This window comes from Charadrius vociferus, unplaced genomic scaffold (assembly GCF_000708025.1).
Source record: "Charadrius vociferus isolate BGI_N301 unplaced genomic scaffold, ASM70802v2 scaffold356, whole genome shotgun sequence".
NCBI lineage: Eukaryota > Metazoa > Chordata > Aves > Charadriiformes > Charadriidae > Charadrius > Charadrius vociferus.
In genome coordinates, this window is record NW_009648717.1 from 2,065,579 (window position 1) to 2,091,755 (window position 26,177).

Here is a 26,177-nt window from a genome sequence, read left to right on the forward strand (position 1 = left end):
CATTTGTTTTGGGTTGAGTCTCGGGAGCTTTATAAAAAGCAGTGCTAAAAGGAAGGAGAGAGACAAGGGGAGAGAAGTGCAATAACTCATTAGCAGAAGCTCTCTATGTGTGCATTCTGTTATTTGCCACATATCTACAAGGGAGTTTCTTCAGAGTGCAGAGTAACCTGTGAACTGTCGGAATATTACAAGTCTTTCCTTGAGATGTCAGTCAAGAGCTTCAGTACAGTCACAGTCACCACTGTACTTATTTTCTTCCTAAAGACACAACTCTCAGTGCAAGCGCCGTTGAATGGTAAAGTCTTTCAGTTTTCTATTTTACTGTCACTTGTAACTTACGGTAGCTAATGTATGCAGAAAACTGGTATCTTTTAATTATTACTATTTCAATAGCATGCTCAAAATTGTATATTGTTGCAGTCTACAGTTGTTTGGAGTTAGTATCCTTATTTCAATTTCTCAGAATAAGTATACTGATATACACAGGAAAAAGAAATTTTTCCTCTGATTTATTTTGCGTTACATACTTCTTGCATGCTCAGTATGCCTTGCTTTGTGATCTTTTTGTTTCTTATAGAATGAAGCAGAGACTGGCCCTTCTCAGAGTTAGTGGAAGCATCACACGTTTGCCTCTGGCCTGTTTATTTTTAAACCAGAGAAAAAGAATGCAATCCCAGTGAAGTGCCCCATATACAAGACCTCATTCCCTTACTTTTAAAAAGGACCTCCAGTTTCAGGAGGTCAGCGCTCCTCACTCTCTTTTTAGGAGTTATTGTTCATCTATTCAAGTTGATTATAATCAATTTCCACCCATTCAAGCCAATTATAATCCACCTAGTGTGATTATAGGATATGAGGGAGAATCATTGTAAAGGATTGCCTGAGAGGACTTACTCAGCAGATATATTCATGGGACAAAAATCCTGAAGGCTGAAGCATAATCCAGAGCAGTCAGCTTCATACAGAGCTCTGCCAAGACAAGCATTTTACTGTTTTTTTTTATTATCACCTTTTTTAAAGGTGATTTTATTATCACCTTTTTATTTTGGGCATATATCTTCTGAAAAATGGCCATATTCTCTAGCAGAATGTCCCACCTGAAGGGCAGAGGCTCCTAGAGCTTGGTGCTTTCCAGAATAACAGAATAAAGCTTGGTGCTTTCCAAGTGCTTTCTCTGACAACACAGAAGGTTTCTAAGCGAAAGGATCTGTTGAAAAGATATGTCTTACGATATGTCCTGAAGGGAATGCTGGAGAATTCCTATCTTAGAATTAGACACCCAGTACCAAGAAATGGCAAGAGCTACAGCATCTGCCTGTCTCTGACATCTTCCCAAATCAGAGACACAACTAACTTAGATTATCACAACTAAAATCACTCCCACTTCCCCAGCTCCCAAGTGACATTGGAAACATATTTGTTCCCTGGATATTGATCAGTGAAATACAGATACACTGGCTTTAGGAACCCACTCTGCATGGGCATGCAACTGTGTTATTCATCAGCACTCACCCCAGCATCAACAGAGAGGCAGGAGAGCGCTCACAATACGGAGCTGTTGATAGTTCCCTTCTAGATGTGAATCAGATACTCTATTGACTCTCCTCCAATTTTGGGAGACTGTCACAGTCTGCCTCATCATCATTTCATTATCAAGCCGAATAAGGGTCATAGCAACCTTGCTCACAGTCTGAGGGATGGCAGCAAATCACTTATGCAGCTCTGTGTGTTCATTCAGACAAAATCAAGAAGATTCTGCTGTCTGATCATCTACTCATCTCCTGTTCTTAGATGAAATAAGCATCAAATGTGTGTCAGCCCTACCTACACTGGTTGCTCTTATTGTGCTCATCAGTAAAATCATAATGGTAGTGAATTGCAGATCATCAAAATGCTCACAGGCTAAGGAAATATTCACTTGGCAAAAGACTTTAAGCTTTCATTTATTTTTGTTTTAATTGGCATAAACACCCAAAATACTGGAAATCTTGACTGTTTTAAGATTGTTCTAGATTATAAAAATCCTAGTTTTGACACCTTGTACAAATTTTAATAGGCAGTAAGAGCATGAGCAGAGATTAGCTATCGTAGTTACGCCAGTATTTCTTCAAACCCCGCTCGGATGAGGATGTAGCGATTTCTAAAACCTGTTGAGTCAGTTACTATCTTCATGCAAGTTTTACCTACAGAACATGCTGACCAGAGGATGTAAGCACCCCAAAAAACTCAGTAAGAGATAACCCCCTGCAGAGAGAAGGGGAGAGGAGATTGAGGTTTTTCATCTTGAAATCTAAGACAGTGCATTAATTCTTCTATGAGAGGAACATGGGGACTTGAGCCAGGATGATTACACAGACCTCATTTTGAAAATTCCAGTATAAAAGAACAAGGCACACTGGTCCCAACAAACTGGAAGCAGAGTGCTTAGTGTTCCCAGCACATATCAATACAAAAGGAATAAGTGCAGCTGTTTTGCACATCCCTACAAATTAATCCCAAACATTTCATACGACATTCTTTGGAGAAGAGCTGTAACTGTGACCACGCTTCAGAGTAGGAGAAATGCAGCCAAGAATCATTTACTGAGCAGATATGTGCATGCAAGGATAAATATTTGCCTGCATGCACACACACACAGGCACACTGAGTGTTTGCAAGACTTGTAATTCAGGATTGTTTTCTAAGCAGAAAAAATAAATTAAATTTGCGGAGAATAAAGATCTGCATTAGCATGATAATCAAAACCGTTCAGGTCTGTCAGGACAAGCACCTGCAATTACACAGTAAGTTGAATGACTTCAAGTAAGTTTCAGGACCAAGAAAAAAAAATAATTAAAAGAGCATGTAGTAAGTCAAGACCTTTCCAAAGACAGGCAGAGACCCTGTGCCAAGTTCAGTTCCTTAAGCAAGGGATGAATATTGATCATTTTAACACTCACTCAACGCCCCAGGATCCTCTGAGCTATATGGGTTTGTGTATCATACTCCCTTTTTTCAAAGTCCATCTACTCTATCTGTTTCAGTTGGCAAATCCCAGAGCCGCTGGACAGAAATGGCTGTCCATTGTTTCTCAGCATAGCAACTGGCAATCCACTGATGTTTTTCAAACTCCTCAACTAGATGTGAGGGGATTCATTATAGCTACACCCCATTTATATTCCTTAGTTTCCTAACTAGAAAAAAGTCAGGGATGTACCTATAAACAGAGTCTGTGGCTATTCCATAACAAAAAAAATATCCAACCACCTGACAAAAGTTTTGCTCTAGGATTTAAGTCATCACAAGACAGTCAATCCCTATGGGCAGGATCACAGGCATAATTATAGTTACAATTTGGGTGAGAAGGCTTTATAATCTTTGAAAGTATCTAAGTTTTGTTCAACACCTGGGTCTAGAAAGACAGATAAAAGTATTGCAAAATTCAGTATGTGTTTTTAAGTGGCAATTTGTTTCTTTACAGAGTAAGATCAATTTCAAATATTCACAGTAATACTTTCTCTGTCTTTACACAGGGTCAAAATGGTCATATATCGGTAAGTACTAATTAATTTGTACATACTAAGTTGGGGCTTTGCTCTGTATTTTAAGGACAACATGCCAAATGTATCCTGGTGAGAACCTACTGGGTTCACTATCTTTACCCAGGTTTGGATCTGGCCCATTGCTTTGAAATCTGTTATTCATCCATCAGGTTTCATACCTGGGTGACTGAGGCTCAGTTATTGGGTTCTAAATAGCCTTGCTGAATGACAGAACTTCAGCAGACTAAGACTGGCCCTACAACTGCAGAGGTTCCCCAAAGCCTTCTGTTTCCTCACCAGTCACAGACCAGCAGTCCATTTCAGCCTAGTTCTGCAAAGAGCATACCTCTTGCTACCCTCATGGGTCTTCATTTTTAAATAGAGTCAGAGTTAGGCGAGTCACCTGTATCGTGTTACTGGAGTCTCAGCTCCCTGAAAATCCCAGCACTGACAAGGCAGAATAAATTATACTCCGGAAAGCACTGTTATTTTGTACACTAGCCCTTTAAGTCAGCTACTAACCCAGAAGGATCTGATGGTTGCTCAGGAAGAATTATCTGGATATTTTCTTTTAATTGATCAAATCCTCTGGCTAGTTTTTTCCTTATTCAGAGTAGTGTTTTACATGCCACATGCCAACAGAGAGGTAGGCAGTACTGAGAATCTCAGCAAAAAATGCTTGTTCTTAAGCCTCTGGTGCTGCTCCAAGACAATACAAAGAACGTCTGAGATTGAACTTGCTGCTAATAACTACTCCCTTTGGCTGTGCTCCAGTTTACCTGACTCACTTCACATAAGCAAAAGGAAAACTGTTAACTGCCTACAGGTATTAATCTAACTGCCAGTATGCATACATGTATTTCACATTCTCATTAGGAAAAAAAAGCTTGACACAGTTTGAGTAACAAAAGCCTGGGGCTTCTGCCTCGACAGCAGCCATCAGATGAACCTAACCCTGCTGGGTAGTAAGGAAAGTAAGACTTCTACCATCGAAGTAGTAGTTTTGCCCTCCTTCCCAGGGTAATGCGTATCTAAATTAGTTACTTCTCCCTTTTGGGGAATTTGGGTACCAGTGTTTATTTCACAGCATGTTATTCTCAGTGCCCAACTTCACCAATTCCTGTTAAGCACTTCCATACTGCAGTCTGATTTCTACCATGTACTGGAGGATAGAGGGATGGTTCACAGAACAGACTCTTATGTTTTTCCTTCAACTCCTGATTTTCAAATAAATCTAGAAAAACATATTAAAGCAACTTCAAAAAATTAAAGTGGCAACTGAACTTGTACAGAATAGTTCATTTCACATATCTGGAAAAAAGCAGAGGTAGAACATTCATCTGCACAGAGAAAAACGGGGAGTAGAGAGACTGCAGTCAGACAGAAAAGAGCCTCTCCTACTGATCCTGGTTCCTTATGGCAGCCTACATCTTCCACCATTTACCTTTATCCCTGCAACACTTTGCAATGCCTCCCACTAAAATTAAGTCAAGAGAAAGGGAAAGGAAGTCAAGCCTTTATAATCACAGTGCAGACTGATGTCAAGAGGAGGGTCAAGGCACGAGATTAAGGGTGGAGTAGAAATACGGGTGCTGACTGTCAATAAGAGTTCTATTTGTTCAGTCCGATAATATATAAAACTGAATGTTGATATAGCATTAGTAGCTCAGGGCATGGTGGCAAAGCACGATGACACTACGTGTCATCAGGCCTTATCTTTTCAGCGCAAGCTTTCCAAAGAAAGGAGCATTTGGCTTGGTTATAAGGAAAACTACTGCATTATATACAATAAATATGAAGGCTAAACCTCTCCTCTATCTGCCTCTTTCTTAGTCAAACTGCAGCGATGCTTTTTGTTCTTCCTGATTTCACTACTGTTGTATATAGGCCATGAAAAAGCGCCTGGAAGAAACAGCACAGGCCAGTGAAATGGGCCATGAGCCCTCAGCCCCCTCTGATACAGGCTTGCTTTGTCTCCTCTGATGGGCTGCTTCACGTTCTGTAAAATGGATAAGGTAGATGAAGTGTATGAGAAAAATGTTTTCAGTTAAAGAACTAAAAGAATTGTTCCGATGCCTCATAGGTCAGGACAGCACATGTATGCAGCTTTTAGCAATGTTGCTGTGCGGCTGGAAGGTGCAGGCCAGAAGTCCTCTGCCCCAGAAGAGAATTGGAGAGCTGGGCTACAATTCTCTGGATTCTGGCTTTCTGCTTCTGTAATGTAAGAGGGCTGGAATGAAATCAAAGAACAAGAATCACTCCTTGAGAGTGGACAAGCATCTACAATGGAGAAAACTAGCTTTACAGCCAAGTTTAAAGTAATAGTGCCAACAGAATTATTAACATGCTTTAGCATGGGAGGAGACTTCATGCAACAACTTAGACACAAGAACTGTTGTTAACAGACATCAGGCTAATTGAACTTGCAAACTCTTTAGTTTTACTGTTGCCCAATACTCCAATTCACTGAGGTGCTGAAAACCTGTGCTGAGACTCCTCCACTTCCCCTTAGGAAATGCCAGCTTTAGGGAACAACTAGAACATGCCCAAAATTTCTCATACAGCACTTGAATGGAGTAGCAGAGACAGCTACAGCCCCTGGCAATTCCTCCATCTCACAAGCTTCCCCCTGGACACGTATGTGGAAGATATACACATATTGGATATGTGTACACAGAATGGTATGACTAAGCTCTGCCTGTGCTCTGAGTGAAATGGAAACCATGTGGTCAGGTCACTGTGGCAGGAAGCCTGGACTCTCAGCTTTCACTACTCATTCAGCCTGGACTAATAGCAGCTATACAGCTTCCAGCTGAAAACAGGGCAGAGTGCTCTGCCTGGCTGCAAAAATACCACAGACATTCCCTGTGTAACTGAACGAATGCATTTTACTGCATTAATTTACTTCAGATCAAGAGAACTTGGATACCCCATGAGAAGCTCGAGCAACATGAATATTAGTTGGTTATCAGAGCAAAAGTCTGTTGGTAACACTGGTGTGTCACAGGCCTGTTTTCTTCTTTTTTTAAGTCAGCCAATGTACACATCCTGGGAGCAGACTTCATTGTTATTCCTAAAGGAACATCCGTCCTGCATCACCCAGCAGCACTAGCACTGTGGGGATGGCTGAAGGCTTAGACATGGAAAGCTAAAAGCTGTCAAAGGAGATGATACAATGGACGCATGCAGCCATGGTGCTGAGGGTATTTTGCAAAGCTCTCTGTCCAGCTGGGCAGCAAGACTATCCAAAGAATTATTACTACTTTATTTAAAGACATCTTTTATAAAACAGCCATGAGGGCACAGCCTGGTAGGGGGACATGGTCCTGGAAACTCATGTAAAAGGAAACAGCCCACAAGCTGGATTTGTGCAACCTGAGTTTGCACTCAGCAGCGAGTGTTCATGGCTGCATTGGGAGCAGTGGTAGCAGGAGGGGTCTTACTTCCACCAGCTCCGTACCTTAATTTACTCACTCCAACAGCTGAACAGTAATGTTGGGTGGGTAGGAAAGGGCCATGGCACAATCACTGCTCTGCTGACACAGTCCTGACAGGACCCTCATAGCAGCAAACATCATGTGAGGTGCCTGGGTCTTTCCCTTTGTCACAAATGTTGTCACAAAAGAAGGAAATTAACAACTAGGATATTTTTGCAATACTTCTTATGTTATTACCTTTTGGGACTTGTACAGGCCAATCTTAATACATTCACATGCTATTCTTTATTCAGTAGTGATCAGACAGAGCCTTTGTAAACACAATGTGATCTCTACCAAATTTATCTGAATGTGCTGGCACAGAAAAAGGAAAATCTGGTTCACAATCAATCATTCATTTTCAACAAAGCTAGCTGAGAAATGCCTTCCAGCTGTGTGGTTTATCTACCATGGAAATCTCAATTTCACATATGCAAACCCAAGCTGCAGTGAGCTCAGCTCTTTGAGATGTGAGTTTTGAGGCACTGAAATTCGGAATACTACGTGGCAGAACTTCTAGAAAAACTGGCTTTGTACCAAAATAGGGTTTTTGTCTGTTTTGGTTGCATTTTTTTAATTGAGCAGGAGTAAGAAACAAGCAAAAACTGCTGTAGCTTAGAGACCTGTGAGTGGAGTTGCAGATTTATGCCAAGGAAAAGATAACCGCTAGTAAAGATCAAGGTACATAAAGACTGAAATAATTACAGCATTTTATAGAAAGGACAAAAGTTTCCCATCTGAACTGCTGATGTTGGTGTGGAACTTAACCATACTCTGTCACCAACTCTTAAAGGCATTCAGTTCATCCAAACATAGTACTGAAAAAGTGAGTGGTACTTCATGACATGGTTTCCACTGGCTGGGACTAGACTTCTATTTTATACATCAATTAAAAATGACCTATTTAATTATCAAGTTTCCAAAACTATGATATGTAATATATTAAAGTCTTCTTGCAAATTCACTATCTTATCGGCGCACAGAAACCCCAAATCTTTTAAAATTAATGAAGTCTTTTTACAATAAAGGCTTCTCACCGATTCTTCTGACACTGCTGTAGTCTTAGCTCCCTGGAAAGTGTTAAATTTCAGTGTTGTTGGCTTCTTGCACATCAAGTTTCAACCTCAAGAAACTATCATTTCCTGGTACATTCTAATATATATTTTCCTGGGAAATATTCTTGAGTAGGTATATCCTAGAGTACGAAATTTACGCTCTTCTGGATGGATCTGTTATTTGCCAAAAAATATGTAGAGGATAGTATACAGTCTTGTATAATTTCAGTATTAGCTTTTAAAAAGAATTTCAATAACTTTAAGATAGTACCATGAAGATCTAAGAGGAAAGAAATTAATATGATTGGCAGCAAACTGGAGTCAAAGATGTAAGTTACAGCAACATCAAGGCCTATTTATACTGAAAAGCACTGACTGAGCCTAAGTATCCACACTGCAAACAATGTGATGTGCTAACCTACGTCTTGAATGATCCTCAAGAGCTTTAACAATGAAGTAAGTCTGTCTTTGAGCACCAGAACTGAACTTGCCAATTCTGTCACATGCACTATGTTTAAGTCAGATTCACTTCCACTACCCATATCCTTGGAAACTGCCTTTCATATTAAAAAGTGAGCCTTTAATAATATTCTCCTGACTGTTAATTTTCCTTCAGAAAAAGATCTGAACTTGCTTTGCCACCGATGACCTGATCTAACATTAGATTCTGGCATTCACAATTCATGGAGGATGTAAACATACCGGAGAGACTTTAAAGAAGCCACAAGGAATATTATAGGTTTGGAAAACAAGCCGCCTAATCAAAGACTCAAGGAACTCAATCTATTTAGTTTAAGAGAAATGAGAAATTATGTCCTTTATGTCATAAGTACTTCAATGAGGAACAAAAAGAGGAGCTAACAGGAGGCTCTTCAATTTCAAAGCAAAGGATTAAAAGCAATCACTATCTAAACAAAGTCAGAGCTAGACAAACTCACAGTGTTTGATAATTACTTGGCAAGCTGTCAAGGACAGTAGTTATCCATTGGGCACTAGTGAAGTATCTTTTATCTGCAGTGCTTAAAGGAAGAGTAGACTATTTTCCCTTCTGAAAGATATGGCCTCCTTGAAGTAGAAATTGATCCAGGGAGGTCCAATGGCCTGTGTTATACAGATCAGGCTGGGTGATCCCAAAAGACCTTCCTGCCTTAGAAAGAATCATGACGAATCTTCAGAATCATGGAGAAACACAAGTTGCAAGTACCTCTCCTGGTATTTAAATCCAAATGGTCTCAGCTTACAGCTTGGGAACAGCTGTTAGCTATTAATGTGTAATTAAATCAAAGGCACAATTAAAAAGCTCTTGATATTATCTGTTCTTTGTAGATCCTACCTAAGGCAAAAGACTGTGGTGAAGAAAAGTTTCATCAGAGTTTGAGCAAGTTAGTGCAGGTCAAATTATCGTAACACCTTCCATTTTTGCAAGTTAGCTTTTCCCTGGTTATGCAATACTGCTAGATAGAGCCAGACAGTTTGTACAATAAGGAAAAGTTTATAAGGGTCTGGCTTTCTGTGTACTGAAAAGTATGGAAACTTTCCTCTGCCAACATGCAGTCACTTCTTTCAGCAATTCTCTTCACAAGGCTGGAATAGCTGCATTATTGTGCATATGCCTGTTACTTCTATAGGGAAAAGTAATTTGTGCCAGTAAACAATCCAAATACTGCCACAGATCCAAACTCTACTTGTCACGCTTGTGGGGTCTGAAGAGAGACAATACCATCTTGAGAGGGTAAGAGGCACTGTGGCTGGCTGTGGTGCTGCTGCCTGCAGGCCTCACCTGGTGAGCTACCAGGCCTGCAGTTCCCCGCAGTAATGTCAACAGCAGTTGATTGTGTCAAAAAATTGAGGGGCAGTACAGTGTCTCAATGTCACATTTTTGTTGGCATTTGGCCCTTTTCTATCTAATGGCATACTGGGAAGACAAAATTAAGTTTAAAAAAAAAAAAAAGGTCCTAAAAATTCAGCAAAGGCTCCTTTTCCAAATTTTGGGTGAAGGCTGAAACAGAGGAGGTTTTATATCAGTTGCATAGTTAAGGCTTGACAAATGTGTGTCTGTTAATTTTCACAGGTCCTGACGGAGAGAAGGCCTGGCCGAAGAAATACCCATTTTGTGGTGGAGTATTTCAATCACCAATAGATTTCCACAAAGATATTCTCCAGTATGATTCTAGTCTCTTGCCTTTAGAATTCATAGGCTATAATGTGCCCTCCACTGACGAGTTTACTTTGATCAATAATGGTCATTCAGGTAAGGGAGCTCAATGACAGCAAATGATTGTGATGGAAAGAGTTGCCGAAGCTCATGATTTTTTATTTCATGGGTGAACTACTTTGATTATCAGATGAAATTAAGCTGTGATGATGAAGCTTTCACATCAGCATACCTACATCTATAGAGAACAGGCTACGGAAACTTGGGAATGTACTAAGTACAAATGGATTCACAGTAAGCTGAACTGACTGAGGTTTTTAAATAAACTCTAGGCATGTCAGAATTAATACCTGAGCTTTTCTTATTACTTTGGTTGGAGTGCTCTGAAAGAGAAACAGACTTTGTGATTCCGTTAAAAGAGATAAACTGATAAAATATGGATGCAACAGGAATCTGACGTTTCAGTCTAATCAAAGCAACTCAGCTGAATCACGTGAGAGAGAGGGCAAAGAAAAAACAAATACTGGAAGCACCATTCTGTTCTTTTGACTTGAGATAGAAACCTCATTAGTGTAAGATACGACAGGTAGATAAAAAGACAGAAAAGTAATTAGAAATAGCATAGAAACGTGCTCTCTGCTGTAATACTAAAGCAAAGTAGGTAAGTAGGTAAAGTAGTACAGTAGGTAAAAGCTGAGAAGCTGCAGTCTCATAAAGTTCTACTATATTGACACAATATACAATACCAGTATGCTAGTCCTACCATTTTTTGTTCCTTCCTGAAACATTTGAAGACATAAAAATAAGAACAGTTATAAGGCCATCCTTCCCTGTATCCTCCTCTACTGCATAAGCATCAAAAGAAACTGTGTTCTGAAATGGCCTCTGCTCTTCTCGGGCATGCTTGGTTAAAAGATGCCCAACTGCAGACATCTCTTTTTTTTCTCACTCTTTCAGTGGGGTAAACCTGTTCTGTAGAACATCATAAGCCCGTTCTTTAGTAAGGGCCAACCTCTTAGGGCATGGTTCCTGGTTTTCCTTTTGATCAATTCCTCCATCAAAACCAGGTTGCTTTAGACTAGGAATCGCTGGAACACCCTTTTCTTGTGAACTTTCTTTTTCTAAGGCCTTTATTGGTCCTGAGTGAAAGATTGTACTGTCAGAGTTGAATGTATTAGGCTGATGTAAGTGACCGGCAACACACAGAGAAGGAAACATTGTCATTGTGGACTTTAACAGTGCCAGAGAGCAGGTGGAGACCAAAAACCACCACTGAGAGCCTGCCCCTCACATAATAGTCACACAGGTAAAAGCAGATTCTTCATAGAGCCTACATGACTAACATTGTCAGATCTCGCCCCTGAAACAAGTTCAACTCCTTCCTAATGAAAGCCAAGACAAAATATTTCCCCCCCCCAGTTAAAACTGGAAATCACTTCTAAGGTCAGAGCCCTCCTAGAAAGCAGGGGACATGTGACCCACTCTAGAAACCTCACTCAGATACAAAACTTAATTGCTCTGAGTAGGGAAAATGACCCTGTGTTAGAGTGATCATTACACCATCTGCTGCTAGCTTCTCTTATGGCTAGATAGGAAATCAGTAGGATGTTCAGTATTGTGGTATAAGTCATTCCTACATATAACTAATGTGCTTCAGCAGCCAGCAAATTCAGATGCCATTACCTACTTCAGCTAGACTGAAAACAGTAGAGCTCAAAAAAAAGCTTTTTTTTTAGCACTAGCATAAAAATACATCGTTTTGCAGCTGTTTCTTCATTAAGGTTTTGAGCCTTGTTTCCCCTGCAAAACCTGTCTGGGACACTCCAGAAAAAACTTGTATTCACACTGAAAAATAATAAAGATAAATTTCAAAGAAATTGATTGGTTCTTTACATAACCCATTGCTTTATGAAGTACCGAACTTCTCAAGTGAACAACTCAGATTCTGCTGAGTTGAGAATTACTACTGTAATTTCTACACAGGGGAAAAAAACCAAACCAAACAGCCTATCTTCCACACTGGAGAGCATCAGTGAGCAGAAGGGAGGACAATACGTATAAAGGTCTCCCTCCAGCATGCCAAGAGAGGAAATGCTAGTTCTTAAGGCCTGTGATTATCTAGCTACTTGGCATCAATGCTCTGGGTTTCGGGGGGAGCGGGTAGAGGGGGAAGTTTATTTGGTTTTGCCATGTGGTCCTAAAACAAGATTAAGAGGCAGAGGAGTTCAATATAACAAAAGTTTAAAAATACCATCAGAAATATGAATTTATTAAGCCATTTTCAACCATTATAAGGGGATTCAAAGAAGGCACATGAAGCTAAATTGTGCTTTGACACATCAGTAACTCTCTTCGATAAGACTGAGATAATTTTGCATTCTTCAGGGAGAAAAAAGATTTCCATTAGCAACAATTCTCACATTCAATTCCTTTAGTTTAAGAAAACAGAAAAAGGGTACATTCTAAATTCTCCTGAATTGCCTAGAAAGGGTTAAAGACAACTAAAGTGTTTATCTCCTACCACAGACTGAGATGGATTTGAGTTAAGAATCTGCTTTGTTCATGCTCCACACGTAATATACTTGGACACGGTATTTTTATTTGCCCTGTGCTTAAAAGCTGTGGTATCATTTGCTCCCACCTGGTTTTGGTCTCCCTACAGTGAAAATGTATCTGTCGCCTACTATGTACATCAGAAACCTCCCGTTTGAATATACAGCATCTCAACTTCACCTACACTGGGGAAACAGAAACAGGTCAGAAGGCTCAGAGCACACAGTCAGCGGGAAGCATTTTGCAGCAGAGGTAAGACAAGCTCACATCAGGGAGAGAAAACTGAGAAGGTTGGGCAGGTCCCATTGTTTCAAAGTAGGATCTTTATTTTGGGTATATGACTGTAAAAGGCTGCAAGGTTCTGATCCAAGTGTTTATGATCTGTGTATATACTAAAAAAAATGCATTGTGCACTGCGAAAAGGATGGACTCTGATGTACTGTCACGAATATGCCACAAGTCAGGGAGTTAGAATTTAGGTTCTAAGCTCAGGGCTGGCACTGGGTCGCTTGAGTAATTTCAAGCAAATTGCTAGATATTTGACACCTTGGCTCTTCTCTGTAAACCCGTTATATCTTTTAGCTGCCTGACGTTGCTTCTCTGACTACCTTTACTCACCTCCTTCTATCCACTGAAGAACTACTTGTTATCTTTTCTAATCCTAAATTATCAATTTGGCAATAGATTTCAAAAAGCAGTACCAATCAGATATTTACCCCAAAATGATTAAAATATAAATCAGTCAGAATAATTTGCTTGCATAACAGCACTTTAGGAATCTGTTTCTTCTCTAGTTACATTTAACACTGGTTTTGCATTCTAAACATCAGAGATCCCCAAGAGTGCTAAGGTGTTACTTCTTCATAAAAATGTACTAGTACTACAGTCAAGAAGCCTTGAAGCTGAAGTGATCGATCTCTTCCCCCCCCCATTATATAGAGGGAGGTGTAACTCAGCTACAGTGGGGCTGGAAATGGGAGTTCCAGGACCTTTTGCTTTTCTCTTAAAAGATCTTACCACTACACCCAGAAATCACTGAAGGAACCCATTGTATTGTCTTAGTCTGGGGTGGCTGCACTGGTCCTTTTTAGCTGTGAAACAAATGTGAGCATGCCCCAGTTGTTACCATAACATAGTATCTCCTTCTTTGTAGCTGCATATTGTACATTACAACTCTGAGAAATATCCAGATATAACAGCAGCAATGGACAAAGTGGATGGACTGGCGGTTTTGGCTATTCTTCTTGAGGTAGGATGCAGGACCTTTTTTTTGTTTAGAAAACGCTTTCAATCATTAATTTATCAGAGACCTTTAACATGCAAAATTACCCAGATTATTTAACGATGGTGTGGTTGAATAAAGTTTCTGCTGTTTCGCTTTCACAAAAAAGGGCTAGATTCCAGCAGCACATACATAAACAGGAACACATTTTAAGAAAAGAGGAATTCTGAATATTTCCTCATGTTTTTCAGTAAATTAACTTCAGCTATGTTAAATCCATTTTTGCATTCATTTACAAAATAAGTATTAGTAGAGTTTATCAAACAACAGACAACAGTGAATTTCAAGCTCGCTCACTCAAAACTGCCTGTTGTAGCATGAAACAGTGTTAATATAGCAGAGAGGCATAGGCAGACACAACCCTGGCTTTGGCCATTATATGTAATTAGGATTTGACCACAGTCTTCAGGTCGCAAACTTCCCAGATTCTTTGAATCACAGATTACAGTAAACAAGTAAATTCAGTGCCTTTTTAAGATGACAGAAGGACAGCTTTCCAATTTTCTCCTCTAAAGCTCCACATACAAGCAATTAAAGATAATAATGATCTGAAAGAAAAATATGTAGAAGTTTGTACATATATAATTCTCCTTTTTCTTAAGGATTAAAACTCCTCAATAAAATAACTATAAAGATGCTTTTTAAATGTGAGGATTTTCTGCAGCATAAAAAAACCCTGAAAACACACGGGTTTTCACATTTCCATCAAAAAAGTGAAAATGTTCTAGTTAGCAGACAAAGCTCTAATTCTCATTAATATTATCCAAGCTCACTTCCTAGCAACTCTAAGACTTTGACAATAATTTTGTGATAAATTTCAGTTCATTTGGAAGTTGCAGTTGTGAAGATTATTGTATATTATGCTAGGGAATAATACTGGGATTCCGGTTATTTCTAAGCAACGGTATATAAAAATCAAATGAGGGAACAATGGACATTAGGCCTTTGAAAAACTTTTAGACAGCTGGTGGTTATTACAGTTGATTTAAGGACACCAGTTTACGATGTCTGGTTGTCAGAGGAGTTGCTGAGCACCAACTCTAAAGAATTCATCAAAAAGGCATTGATTATTAGACTGAAAAGCTGGTGGTAGCACTTGAAAATCATGGTCTTGTTTGACAGTTGAGTCATAGCCCTTGCCAGCAGCCCTGCAGTACCCAATAGTGTCATTCTTTATCTTCCTGGACTGTGAGGAGCAGCAGCAGACTAAAAAATGTTTGTGGGTGGAAAAATGTGGCTTTGAGTAGAAACCAGCAGATGATCTGAGAAGCTTGTCAGTTGAGAACTTGTGCCTGCAATGTTCTCAGAAGAAACAGTTTCTCTTCATTTGCACAGCACGCTGAATGGGCAAGGGCTATAGGGTCTTTCAAGCGCACACAAGACGTCTACACTGCAGTTGTTAAGATAGCATTATGACAAAGCAGCTCTAACAGCTCTGGAGCGAGTAAGAGCATTATTGGGGTTCTGAGGATAGTGTTAATGTTTTGAGTAAAAAGAGTACTTACGCCATTCTAGTATATGAATATCTGGACAGTGGAGACACTTATAACAGAGGCCATCAAATACTGCTGTCTGCTGTGTGCAGACTCATATTCAGACTGCGGTGATTTGCACAGCTGTTAATAGTCTGCTCATTACAGATTGGACCCTTCAACCCATCCTATGAAAAGATCTTCAGGCACTTCCGGAATGTGAAATACAAGGGTGAGTGGTTATAAACCTGCATTGGATTGAGAATGGCTAAGAGTATCAGATGTTGCCCCAAGAGGGATTGAACCGGCTTAAGAAACAATCCAGAAAACCCAGACAAACCTGTCACAAACTGTGAAAGACTCACAAATGCAGTGCCTTTCTGTAAAGAGTGTATGGCTAGCGTGCACCGAATGTTTCTGACTGGGCCTTATTTCTTGCACATTATGTTTTTTGGTTAATATGGCCACAGTTTATCTTACAGAATTCTGATTTAGTATCTAAACCAAGATTTGTACATAGGAAACATAAAAAGCTGTATTCCTTATTAAACTGAGATCATCTCTGTAAAAATGTATTTTTCTTTTCCTAGTGATATGACTAAATGCATCCTACGTAATGAAAAACAAATTCACTACCTGTGTAGTAATGATACAGCATTTAACACCAATCCCCTGTTTTAGATCAGATGGTCAAAGTCCCTGGTTTCAATATTCAAGAACTGCTTCCTGACAGACTGGATGAGTATTATCGCTATGAAGGATCCCTGACAACTCCTCCTTGCTACCCTAGTGTTCTCTGGACAGTTTTCCGACAGCCCGTTAAAATTTCACAAGAGCAGGCAAGTTTAAATACAGCACATGTTTTCCTGATTGGTGTCTGCTAAACACAGTAAACAGTAAAAATATATTCTCATTTTCTGGATCTTACATTAGTGTACAACTGAGAGATGACCATTGCTAAAATCCTTTAAGTGGGAAGAACAAGAAAGAACTGTCATATATCAGTATCCTATTCTGTTTGTGGTTAGCATGATTAGTTATTCAGTTGACCAGAATAAATAAAGGACAGACAACTGTACAGCAATTGGTATAGTATCAACTTGAAAAATCACAGCCAGGTGAGATTAATTTCTGTTTTCACTATGTACTCACTCCTTGCTTTGAGTCTTTCAAGATCAAAGTCATTTCAAGATCATTTTTGTTCAGGCTTCATGTCTGAACTCTATTCACTATTCATTTTAGTGCTACTTTCAGCCTACGATAGGTTGGATTTCTAAAAAGTATGTGATGTGCTATTTGTCAATCTTGAATCCCCTGGCTTTTCTCCAACTTACTTTTTTTGTGCTTACCTAATTAACTTTTTTGTTCTTAGGTGGCCACTTACATAAACTATAAACTCCCAATCACTATCATCTGATTCACCTAATTACAAACACAGGAGAAAAATGTTATTATCAAAATCTCTGATCAAATCACTGCATGCTCCTTGTTATGAAAGTCCATTCTTAACTTTGTCCACTCTGCCAGATTATGTCTTTACCAAAGTACAGAGTTCTTTCATGAAGTAGCTTTTAGTACTGCATAGGAGTTAGACTGTGCTAGGGAGAACATGCTGCAAAGGGCCACCATATTTCCTCCCATCCAGTTTTCCTGGTGTATAATTACTAAGCAGGATTAATTTTATCAGCATGTTAACAAAATGCAGGTATCGGTTTGGAGATGTCACACTGTTTACACATTATTCTGTATTTGGACTCACAGCCATGAGAGACTTAAGTGTTACTTAATTATATAGCTCTTCCCTTTGACTATCCCTTTGATTTCTAACAAACACTCTCAGTGATCATACACTGGCATTGCTTTTTCTGTATTCTGGGAGCTGAACAGGGTGCTTCCCTTCATAGTTGCTGGCACTGGAAACAGCCATGTACTGCACAGAGAGTGATGACCCAGAACCCCTAGAAATGGTTGATAACTTCCGAAACGTTCAGGAATTTCACGAAAGGCTGGTTTTTATCTCCTTCCGTGAAGGTAAGTTGTATGACTGCTTCTATGCAAAGAAACAGTGCACAGTGATTTGTGTAAACTTGAAAGTCCTGTTGCCCTGTACCACTACAAAAATATAGAAATCTCATTTTCCCACAGTCCACTTTGTTCCCTTTTATTTTCTTACTGCATTGGTGCCCAGACAACTGTACAAGAATAAGGTATTAAAAGAGTATATAAGGTTTTTTCCACATTGGGTATCAGGCAAGCCTTGCAACCCTTCTGATCAAAGACAAGGAGATGAAAGAAAGAAGACATGTTTGGCCTTGTCATGCTTAGCAGACATATTTGCTGTCACTCCAAACACTAAACAGTTCACTACAGCTGAGCTGTTTCGGTCAGCGTAAGTGCTTGAGCTGGCCTTGTCTCACCAGTGACATTTGCTGGTTCTCAGCAATATCAGGGTTGTTTTTATCCAGACCATACATTTAAAGGGAATCATAACTTTCAGGGAGACTATTTTGGGGAAATCACGTAAAATCAGAAGAGGTCCTTGAGGAATTCAAACTTGACAAATAAAAATAATTCATAACACTGGATTGTAAGATCCAGGGTTACACATGAAAAAGTTTGCCACCTTATGAGGAAGAACTGATTTGAAAGTTTAACTATGCAGTGTTACACAATGACAATGCATAGGCTTGGGGGGAAGGCTGCACAAAAACCTGCATCTGTGGTGAGAAGCTTAGGTATGCCCTACAGCAAGGCATTTGAGTATAATGTTTGTGAAAAATTTATTGTTCCAATTTCTGTGTTTTCTTGCAAAAAAAAAATACTGGTAAACAGTTGGAAGCTGGCACATACGCTGAAGGCAGATGAATCTAGGCAAGCCACTATACTATTCGAAGTTGAGAGTAAAAGATTTTTAAAAGAAAAAAGCAGACTTCACAAAAAAGATTGGCCAAGCAGTAAACTTTTAAATTAATAAAACATGTTAGCACATCATTTCAACTTTGTCTGGTAGTTTCTTCACTGTCTAGATGAAAGAATGGAAAACACAGTTGTCTATATTGGGAAATTTCACACAATAGCCACTGCAGGGAACAGTCCTCCCAGCAGGCATACTGCAGTAGCCATTCCCCTCTGTAGACAGCCCCTTTCATAGTGTATCTTTTCTAATATAAAGCCATAAAGGAGAAAAGTGAAAATTAGAGATCAGCCAAAACAAATCCCAGACAAAACACTTCTCTGAAATCAGAAATTATTTAGATTAGTCATCAAAAGTTCGCTGGTCTCTTTGTCAGATCAGCTGCATCAAAACTCCCAAACAGAGCAGTGTGGAGCATCAGCAGCATTTGGCCCTTATTTGAAGCAAACCTCCATCTTTGAGATAAAACCCAGAAACAATTTCAGAAGTCATTCTGTGGCTGGGGACCATTTCAGTTCTTACGGAAACATTTTAAAATCTTTCTAAAGCTTCCCATAGGAGGAACATAATTCTACCACAAAGTTTCTTTTGAGCACCTTCTCTGGAATTATTGCACATAATTTAGTAATTATTTAAGTAAGTATGTTGATGCTACTGTCCTTCCTACTTAAGCACATTTCTGTCATTGAGTTCTAATGATTTAGATCTTCATTTCTCTTTATTTTTACTGGAGTAAAAAGTTTTTAACAGTTCTGAGCTGACTGACTATATGGCTTGAACTACAAGCCATGACTTCCTATTCCCCAGCTCTTCATTAAATCTCCACATTTCATAATCTCCAGAGCTCTGGTGACAAAGGCTACATCTCTCCCAGTTTTGAGGTGCAGAGAAACAGCATAACATACCTTTTTGTTTAGCATATGATTAAGGAGATGAAGATGTTACATCCGATGAGTAAAGACGTAGCTGTATGACTTTGTACTTTTTACTGAGCATCTTTAAAGGTGCTCAGGTTCTCAAAAGGACGCTCCTGTCTGTACACAGCTTCCTGTTCGTAAATCAAGGCCTAGAAAAGTGACTTGCCCCAAAAATGGCTAAGTAGCTTTCATCTCCAGTCCTAATTCTCGAAGCTTGGAATGCAGTCATTCCAGATACCTCAAAAAAAGGTGCCCAAAAATTCACAGTAGTTCTTTCCAGTCGAGCAGCTGAAGCATTTTTCTGCTTTCATTGTCATTTCTCCATTTGCCTCCTTACTTATTTGCTACCAAAAGTATCTTACCGTCTTTCCCATTACTAGCAGCAGATAGCTAAATATTTAAGTATAAACAAAATACTGAGTACCATTGGTTACCAAAATTTTGCATCAGTCTGCATCACCTCATGTGTTAACAAAAAAATAAGATTTTTCACTTCCTGAAAGATCATGAATATCTTTCTGTCATGCATGATGAAGAGTCTTTGCAGTCTCTCCTCACGTGCAGTTCTCTGCAGTAAGCAACAACCTTAATCTTACTGCTTCACAGTCCAGAATAAGCAACAGAACAACCTCCCTACCAATTTATCAGCTAAGCAAACTGATTTGTTTGTATTGTGTTGGTAACAAGTGGAAACCTTCTTTCTTGACTATAATATGACTCTGCATTAGACAAAAGTTATTTTTATGACTATACAGAACTCACAGGGCATACACAAGTCACGCTTGGGATTTTGCTGGTTCTGTTCCTTGATTTCTTATTGTGTACTATATAAAGCCATAGTCATAATATTCTATTCTATCTTCATGCCTCTGATCAAGTCCTGATGCCACCACTTGCAGAGTATAATGGTTATAGAACAATGCCTTAATTTAATCTCATTTTAAAATGAGAATTGCACTAGTAGTTCTCTTGTTGCTAGGTTCTAACCAAAAAATATAAGAAAATTACAAGTTTACTAAATCATCAACAATCCCTAATAGCCCCACAATTAATATACAAACTGGTATTAGGTGAACCAAAAATATTTGGAGTAAACTAAAAGATGGCTAAATAGTGAAAAAAGGAAAGAACTAGAGTATGTCAGTCTTTTTTCTGCTTTTGTGGATCAGCCAACTAGAAATATCCCTGTCCTCCATGGCATTCTTATATGACCAGAAAGAGGAGTAAAACTTTCTTCCCAAACCTCCACTCTCAAACACTGGCTACCAGCTAGAGAACTAGTTGGGTCCAGAAAGGCTATTTTAGTAATCCCGTTCAAAACCCTGCTCAAGTCAGATTATGTACAATGATTTTAAACAGCAGAATCAAGACCTGCAATATGGCTGCCAAGTTTGAGACTGTAATGCTTCCTTCTTCAGGGTCTTTCTTAAATCCATGCACAAACTATCTACTATAGCAATTCCATTCCAGAAACACTTAATGAAGTAACAGAAGTTCTGGAGTGAGCAGCTACCTTATGTTTAAGACCGGTTCACCATGGAACCCTAGAGATACATCTTTTACTTTTTCTACCCTCTTAATTCATCAAGATTCGATACCTGGTGGACTTGGCAAGGGTATGTTGCTGATTTCTAACCGCATCTATGAATTTCTGAGTTAGACTGGTCAGTCAGAAATGAGAAATGCAGTTTTCCATTTGTTTCTTAAGCTGACCTTTCAGCACCTGACTACCTTCTCTCTGTAAATCACACTCAATACTTAAAAGTGAAATGTAGAGAGTTACAACCCATGATCCCAGCAACTGAAAATCAGACACTATGCTTTTCATCCAGGAATCTCTAAACACTTCACAGAACTAGTGTAAGCATTATTATTCCATCTATGGGGGAAAATTTGACCCAGATGTGACTTTCTCCAAACTGTTGCTGTGAACCAGTGCCAAACCCAAGAATAACATTTGGCTCTCCCTCTGCTAAGCCACATTATTTGGCTCTCATGCAGAGCTGACACCAGCTACAAAAGCATTTTCAACGTATCTTTAAAATTGGCATGACTTACCAGAGTAGAATTGTATGGGTTATTGCCCATCCTGCTGTTCTCACCCAAGAAATGGTCTCTATGGCTACAAAAGGCATTGCTCAGTGCTACTTTAACAGAAACCCCATTCAGTCTAAGTACATTTAATTACAAAAGCTCATTGACTCTATCAGTGAACCGTAAAAAAATGTTCTAACCATTTCAAAACAGGTATTCATCAATCACCCCCGTAATCTCACATTCCACCAACTACGGTCACAAAGGCTCCCTCACAGGTGCAGCCCCTCACCTCAAGGAAAAAAAAAGGTTCCTGTCAAAGCATAATTAAAGTGCACCTGGTTACTCGCTGCAAGTGCCCAGCCTGATGCAGCCAACTGGTAGGAACAGAGCACGCTTATTAAGAAGGGAAGGAGAGATTATACACAGAATAATGGCTTTGGCCAGGCAACCACAGAAATCTGTGAAAGAAATCCTGTTGTGCCCACCATAGGCCCCTACTAAAGCAGGTTTTCAGGGTAACTATTCTGCCTTCTCAGTGATAAGACTGAGGGCTGCCACCTTCATCTGAGAACAGACGCCACAAGATGGGGCCATTGAGCTGTGTTTTGTATCAAAAATACAAACTGTTAGGTCATCCACATTTTGATGCCAATAATTCAAACGTAAATTCATGCTCACTATTAACAAGAACTACATTTCAAAATGTCTCCAATGTTAAAGGATTATTCAGCAAAACTCAAACATGTTTATAGTGTATTTTGCCTGTCAGCACTCTATTCCAGTAAAATCAGCTTCACATACATGCAGCTGAAATTTATTACAATGTTCAAACCTTCCACTGCCCACAAGTTAAACAGGAACCAGCGTCCAGTTTTGATTATAGCACCATGCTGAAATACTATTTAACTAAATTTTGCAAGAAGGTCTCTTCATCAAACAAGAAACGCACCCTACCCTTCCTCTTCAAACTACAAGCTCTTTTTCTATAATTATCTATTTGGTGTTATATTTTGTTGTCCATTTGACACATCTTTAGTATAACAAAACTCCCCTCTTCTAAAATACAGGGTTTTTTCAACTCCATGGATAGCAAGTTTCTTCTATTCAGTTGGACTTAAAATTAATAAAGCATCTAATGGGTTAAATGGGATAAGGGTAAACTCCACCTTTTACATTTCTGTTTTCTCAACAGTTGGTTTAATAAGGAAAATATTTAGATGGAATACATGAAACCTGTCAGCTTCATTCTGAAAGGGTTCTGATGTTGCTTAGAGAGAAACAGTCATTTGATAAAGTACGAAAAGCAATGTGTAAATGAATTATGAAAATGCAGTTAAGAAAAGAGTGCTTACCTTCAGGATCTTTGGGAAGGCCAAAATAAATAAAAATACTTTAATTCCCAAAAATATATATGAATATCATTATCAAAGATGGTATTATAATGATAATGCTTAACATCTCAATGCAAACATGAGATCACTCAGCTCTTCATACTAATATCCTGAATTCATTCTTACCTTCTTAGATGCCTTTAAGCAATATTCTCAACAACAAAGCACATCACTCTTCAGCTGTCCATATTCAACAGTGTTCTCCCTTGAAAAAACAAAAGGCAGCAAATTTTACTATCCTTCGTTGCCTGGGTTTAGTTCTTCAGTTTTGCTTATGCTCTCTTATACATTAAAGCACTGAAATCCAAAGAGTTTCTGATCTGCAATGCCTGCACCTGCATGTTGGCTTTGTGACTTCAGCAGGTGTCTAAATTCACAGCATAGTGAACTGTGGGTCCAGTTGTGGGATTAGGACCTTCCAGTATACATCTATGCAAAATTATCCATTCCATAATTGCAAAGTGGTATGAGCAGGCTGTAGGAATGTTAGATGCAGAATGCAAATGTTATGACAGATTAGAAACTAACCTTCTCCTCTCAAGTAAAAGAAATTCACTGTTTTGTATGCTTTCCTTCTTTTCCTAGGTTTTGTTGTTTCTGTTGTGATAGCCTGCATTCTGGGAGTTCTCATCATTCTTGTGGTAGCCGTCTGGCTACTGAAGAGGAAAAGGTAAGATGTCCGGCTGTCACACCACAGGAAAAGTCAAACCAAATTTTAATTCTGACACAAAGAAGAGCTTGTGTGTCTGAAACCTCGTACATTTTTTATAGTGGTAATGTTTGATCTTTTATAAGATACTATCTCTTCCTACAAGCTTTGATTTGTTTTTATCACTGGAGATGTTATTTCTCCTGTATCATATACTCCAAAGTAATTCTATTTTATTGCCAGCAAAATATGTCTATATGGCTAAAAGGTCTCTACTTGCTGTGACCTTTGTGCCACAGTGGCCACCATTCTGCCATTGTAGGAATGGTTGTTTTTTGTGAAAAGCAACCATATAAGGTTTTTTTTCCTCAAAATAATAATTACTGGAACAGCAGTCATGTAAACCCTTAAAAGATACGAGGACAGGAAATAGGGAATTGTACATACCACGGAGAATACAAAAACACTTTCCACTCTAGGTACTGACTGCTCCCACAAGCAGTTAGGAAGTGAGACTCGCTTTCCAGACTAAGCAGGACAAGCAGGCTGGGTCAATAACAGACTTACCCAGTTTTCTGTTTCTCTGTTGCCGTTTGTTCATTTTCTTGTTCTTTTTTGCTAGCATTGCTGCTCCCAATTGCTTTTTGAATCCTTTCATTTTTTCCTAGAGTAGTAAGGAAAACAAGAAGGGAACGGAGTTTTAGAAAAAACCTCTCCCAAAGGTGACATTATTTAAGGGGAAGAAATCTGTACCGACAAGAGATCATTTAGCCAGACTGTTTGCCACCAAAGCCAAATTCTGGAAAAAAAACCCCAAGATTACAAACTTTCCTAAAGCCTGATCCCTTTTCAATCAGCATTAACTCTGCCACATAGAATGCGTTCTCCTGAAATATTTGTAACACTAAGCTACTGTGACATTTGCACTGGTACAGAGAAAAACAATCTCATGCAGGCATAACAGACTATTTTAAGTAACTGATAGTGCTTTTTCTTCATTATAATTACAATTATTTAATACATTTGTTTTATTTTAGCTGCAAAAATGGAGGCGAAGACAACAGAGGAGTCATCTACAAGCCAGGCATGCACAAGGAGGAAGACATCTCCAAACTTTGACGTCCTGCTCTGTCACAAAAGCCCCTTTTCATTCACTGCACTGATTTATTTTGCATTGGCGGAACACATCTCTTGTTCTTGGCTAACGATAAGACTCAAAAGTGTTCTAAAAACATACCAGCCCAAAGCTTTCTGTAGTCCTTGTTCTCTTGTTTTCCAGGGAGCTATGATCACTGAATACTCCTGAGCTAAGTTCCTCACCACATTCTTGTCATGTTTGCTGCTTACTGAGTCTGGGACTTTTAACTGATTTTAGAGTTAATCCTAAACTCCAATTTTATGGTTTGTTTAGCACAGAATTTCCCACAGGTATTCAAATCTGAGGACACTCATCAAGCTACAAGCACTCTTCCCTTCTAAATCAAGGTATTAGTTTTAGCACCATAAATATAAACAAGGTAAAGGGCGATGTGTATTTGAGATCAGAATTTGAAGTAGGTTGTTCAGTGGATAGTTTCTAAAATCACAGCAAACAATGTTAGTACATTCACCAGTGGCTTTGTAACAGAAATATTAGAGAAAAAGACAAGTGTAAACACAATGAGAGCCACACAGATTGTTAATAGGGTTTAAACCCAGGAACTCAGTGCTGAAAGAATACTACTGCTAGAGGAACAGCTCACTTTCCAGTTATTACACAGCCTCACAAATCTGTTATGGAGGTCAGTCTCTGTCTGTCATTGGAATTAGAGAAACATCTTGTCTTATTATCCTGCTCTTATTTATAGTGTGCGTATGAATGATGTGGACATGATTCAGTTGCTGCTCCTTTTAAGCAGACTTGCAATTTAATCATGAAATCTTGATTGATTTTACAGTATATATTACAACTGCAATTATACAGTAGATGGTTTTGCTGATTTAGTTCTCTGAATTCAGCAATTTAATTATTAGAAAGTAATCAAAATTATTTTTTCAAATCTCATGAGCTAGATACTTTTGAGTCTCATTATGCATTTTTGATAGTGAGAAGCATAAACTCTGTTTCCACTGAAGACAATGTGAAATGTCATTGACTTCAGGAAGAATAGCATTAGCCAGCCTAGCCCCAGATGTACACAGAACTCCTGAATCTGACATCTAAAGTGAGGGTCTGAAATGCTTGTACTTCAGCATACAGCCAGGAAGTGATCAAGCACAGGTTTATACCTAAAATAACTTCAGGTCTGAATGCTGCTAAACACTACCAGGGAAATTCCAATCTGAACTTTACACTTAGATCTGTTTTACATTCAATAGCACCACTACCACATTTGTGATCTTAAATAAATAAATTCTTATTGTATGTGTTTTCCCGTTTACGTGTGGCAGATGCATACTTATACTTTATATTCTTCCCTTTCCACCCCCAAGAAAATTGTCTGATGTCAAAAGCAAGCTTTTGAGTGAAAGGAGAAATAACTTATTAATACCTACTGTACGTGACATTTAGGGGCATAATCTTATAATGAAGTACCTTGCATTTGCCCGCATTTTTATCTCACATAAACAAGCACATAAAGATCATCTTGTTGAAATGTTTGAAATTACTTAAAAAGCAGCATTTGTGTGCTATGGGGAACATTACTTACTCTTTGAATACAGGTGTTTAAAGACAAGAACAAATAATACATTTTTATGATGTTTCTTTGGTTTC

The 26,177-nt window shown here is 38.9% G+C and overlaps 1 protein-coding gene across 1 annotated transcript; it reads left to right on the plus strand.

The window, feature by feature from the left end:
• Window positions 1–204: 204 nt before the first annotated feature.
• CA12 (carbonic anhydrase XII) lies at window positions 205–24,541 on the plus strand. Its single transcript, XM_009886722.1, has 10 exons — window positions 205–295; window positions 3,513–3,533; window positions 10,124–10,303; window positions 12,870–13,012; window positions 13,914–14,009; window positions 15,683–15,746; window positions 16,196–16,353; window positions 17,419–17,545; window positions 23,359–23,443; window positions 24,460–24,541. Exons 1-10 carry the CDS (start codon window positions 205–207, stop codon window positions 24,539–24,541), a joined length of 1,047 nt encoding a protein of 348 aa, XP_009885024.1.
• Window positions 24,542–26,177: the final 1,636 nt, after the last annotated feature.